General features: G+C 48.3%; 1 protein-coding gene across 1 annotated transcript in view; it reads right to left on the bottom strand.

Moving 5' to 3' along the window:
• LOC311317396 (serine/threonine-protein kinase N2-like) overlaps positions 1-2,500 on the bottom strand; it is a gene marked incomplete at both ends in the record, with an annotated part of 19,288 nt that overhangs the window by 12,676 nt on the left and 4,112 nt on the right. Inside the window, 3 exons of the mRNA XM_084448479.1 lie at positions 1-169; positions 1,500-1,710; positions 2,097-2,242. The exon at positions 1-169 is cut by the window's left edge and continues 2 nt beyond it. Of these exons, the coding sequence (XP_084304605.1) occupies positions 1-169; positions 1,500-1,710; positions 2,097-2,242 (526 nt within the window). The remainder of the gene's footprint in view (positions 170-1,499; positions 1,711-2,096; positions 2,243-2,500) is intronic.

Raw genomic sequence — 2,500 nt, 5'->3', positions numbered from 1 at the left:
GAGAGTTCGTCAGTCTTGGTGGGGAGGCGGAGGCTGTAGAGGCTGGGTAGTCTGAAGCCCCGCCCGTCCGCCTGGCTGTAGGAGGGCAGCACCACCCCCGAGCCACGGCTCCGCCCAGGAACCACCTCCAGCACGCCCGAACAGCCCAACAAGTGCACCTGCAGAGTACCTGGGCGAGAGAGAGAGAGAGAGAGAGAGAGAGAGAGAGAGAGAGAGAGCCCGGCAGGAGAAAGAGAGATGTCAAAATCCATTGCCTCATACAACTCCATATCGCAAATGGGAACTAAACAGCAGCTCCCTCGTGAAGAAGGCACAGCAGAGGATGTATGTCAACTCTCGCTTTCACATACTGTAGACATTTTACCTCCACAATCTCATGAAAATTAACCATTTCCAATTCGATTTTATGAATCTATTTTCTACCACTATAAACTAGAGGGCTGATAGTAGCCTACCAATCAAAAACTCTAAATGACTAATGTTTTCGACTGTTTGGCTAGAGCTACTTGCTAGCTTAGCTAGTGCTAGCCATAACCACCATGTCTTGTTGAGGTCAGTTGCTAGCTAATGTTAGCTAGCTAGCTTGTTCTATAGCCAGTCGGTTTCTTAGATGTATTCTTTGCCAGGTTTGCAATAAACATTTTTGAATACATCCTGTGTCCCATTCATGGTACTGTAGCTAACGTTTACCATACTTGTCACACAAGCTGCAGGGCAATCTGCTATTTGCTAGCTAGCCAGCCAGCTAGGTTGTTTTGCCAGCTCAGTCAGCTAGTCAATGCACAACATATGCAGATATATATACAGTAGCTAAGCTTATGATAGTCTTGAAGAAACATTAAGCCTACCATGTATGTTTATTTTGCATATTGCCTATTCATCCTGCTGTTTTGAGCTAGGCTACCTGATAATTGAGGTATCATAATGTTCCTTTCACAGTAAAGTATCAGGCAGGTAGAGGATTATGTTTTTAATAAAGTAGGCTGTATGTTGAAGCAGGCTACATAGGTTTTTTTTTTTTTACCGTGGTATCCAATTGGGTATCAATAATCTTGGAATTTCACTGGTATTGGTATCGACTACTACATTTTTGGTAATGTGACATCCCTAATGTATATTAGTTTGTGTTTTGTGTATTAGTGTGTGTAGTGTGTATTAGTGTGTGTTGTGTGTATTAGTGTGTGTAGTGTGTATTAGTGTGTGTAGTGTGTATTAGTGTGTGTAGTGTGTATTTGTGTGTATTAGTGTGTGTTGTGTGTATTAGTGTGTGTAGTGTGTATTAGTGTGTGTAGTGTGTATTAGTGTGTGTAGTGTGTATTACTGTGTAGTGTGTATTAGTGTGTAGTGTGTATTAGTGTGTGTTGTGTGTATTAGTGTGTGTTGTGTGTATTAGTGTGTGTAGTGTGTATTAGTGTGTAGTGTGTATTAGTGTGTGTTGTGTGTATTAGTGTGTGTTGTGTGTATTAGTGTGTATTAGTGTGTGTTGTGTGTATTCCTACCGGTCAGGGGGGAGGGTCTGCTGAGTGTGCTGTACTGGTTGTGTACGTAGGGGGCGGAGGAGGTGTGTCTGGAGGAGAAGGAGGCCAGGAGCAGCTCCTCCTGCAGGAGGCGTGTCTTGGGGTGGTCGTCAGGCAGCTCGTGCAGTCGCAGCTCCAGGGAAGACCTCAGCAGGTCCAGGCGCTGGCTCGCCTCACTCAGCCTGCACTGCGCCTGGGGGTCACAGGGTCACGTGGCTAGCTGGTAGATGTGCGTGTGTGTGTGTGTGTGTGTGTGTGTGTGTGTGTGTGTGCGTGTGTGAGTGGGGGGTTATCTGTGGGGGTTTCTGTGTGGATGGGTGTCTGTGTTTGTGTTTGTCTGTATTTGTGTAGAGTATTTGTGTGTGTGTGTGTTTGTGTGAGCGTGAACATGTGTGTGTGTGTGTGTGAGTATGTGTGTGTCTGTGTGTTTGTCTGTATATGTGTGTGTGAGTGTGAGCATGTGTGTGTGTGTGTGAGAGAGAGAGTGTGAGCATGTGTGTATATGTATGCATGCGTGTGTGTGAGCATGTGTGTGTGTGTGTGTGTGTGTGTGTGTGTGTGTGTGTGTGTGTGTCTGACCTCAGCGATGGCCTTCTTGTCCTGGGCCTTGGCAGCTCCCAGCAGCCTCAGCATGTTGTTGGCGCCCTCGGCCATGGCGTGCTCCACCCGGTAGTGATGCCACAGCTCCTCCACACGCAGCTCCACCCCACACTGGTCCTGCTTCCCTGAGACGCAGAGAGGAGGGACGAGGAGAGGAGGAGAACGGGAGGAGGAGGAGAGGAAGAGAACAGGAGGAGAGCGGGGAGGAGGAGAATAGGGAGGAGGAGAGGAGGAGAACGGGCAGGAGGAGGAGGAGAGGAGGAGAAGACAGGGAGGAGGAGGAGGAGAACAGGGATGAGGAGAAGGAGAGGAGAGGAGGAGAGGACAGGGAGGAGGAGAGAACAGGGAGGAGAGGAGGAAGAGAACAGAGGAGGAGAGCGGTG

The sequence above is a fragment of the Borostomias antarcticus genome (genome assembly GCF_949987555.1).
Source record: "Borostomias antarcticus genome assembly, chromosome: 14".
In the NCBI taxonomy this organism is placed as follows: Eukaryota; Metazoa; Chordata; class Actinopteri; order Stomiiformes; family Stomiidae; genus Borostomias; species Borostomias antarcticus.
The sequence above is the reverse complement of the archived record's forward strand: the minus strand, read 5'-3'. Positions and strand labels throughout refer to the sequence as shown.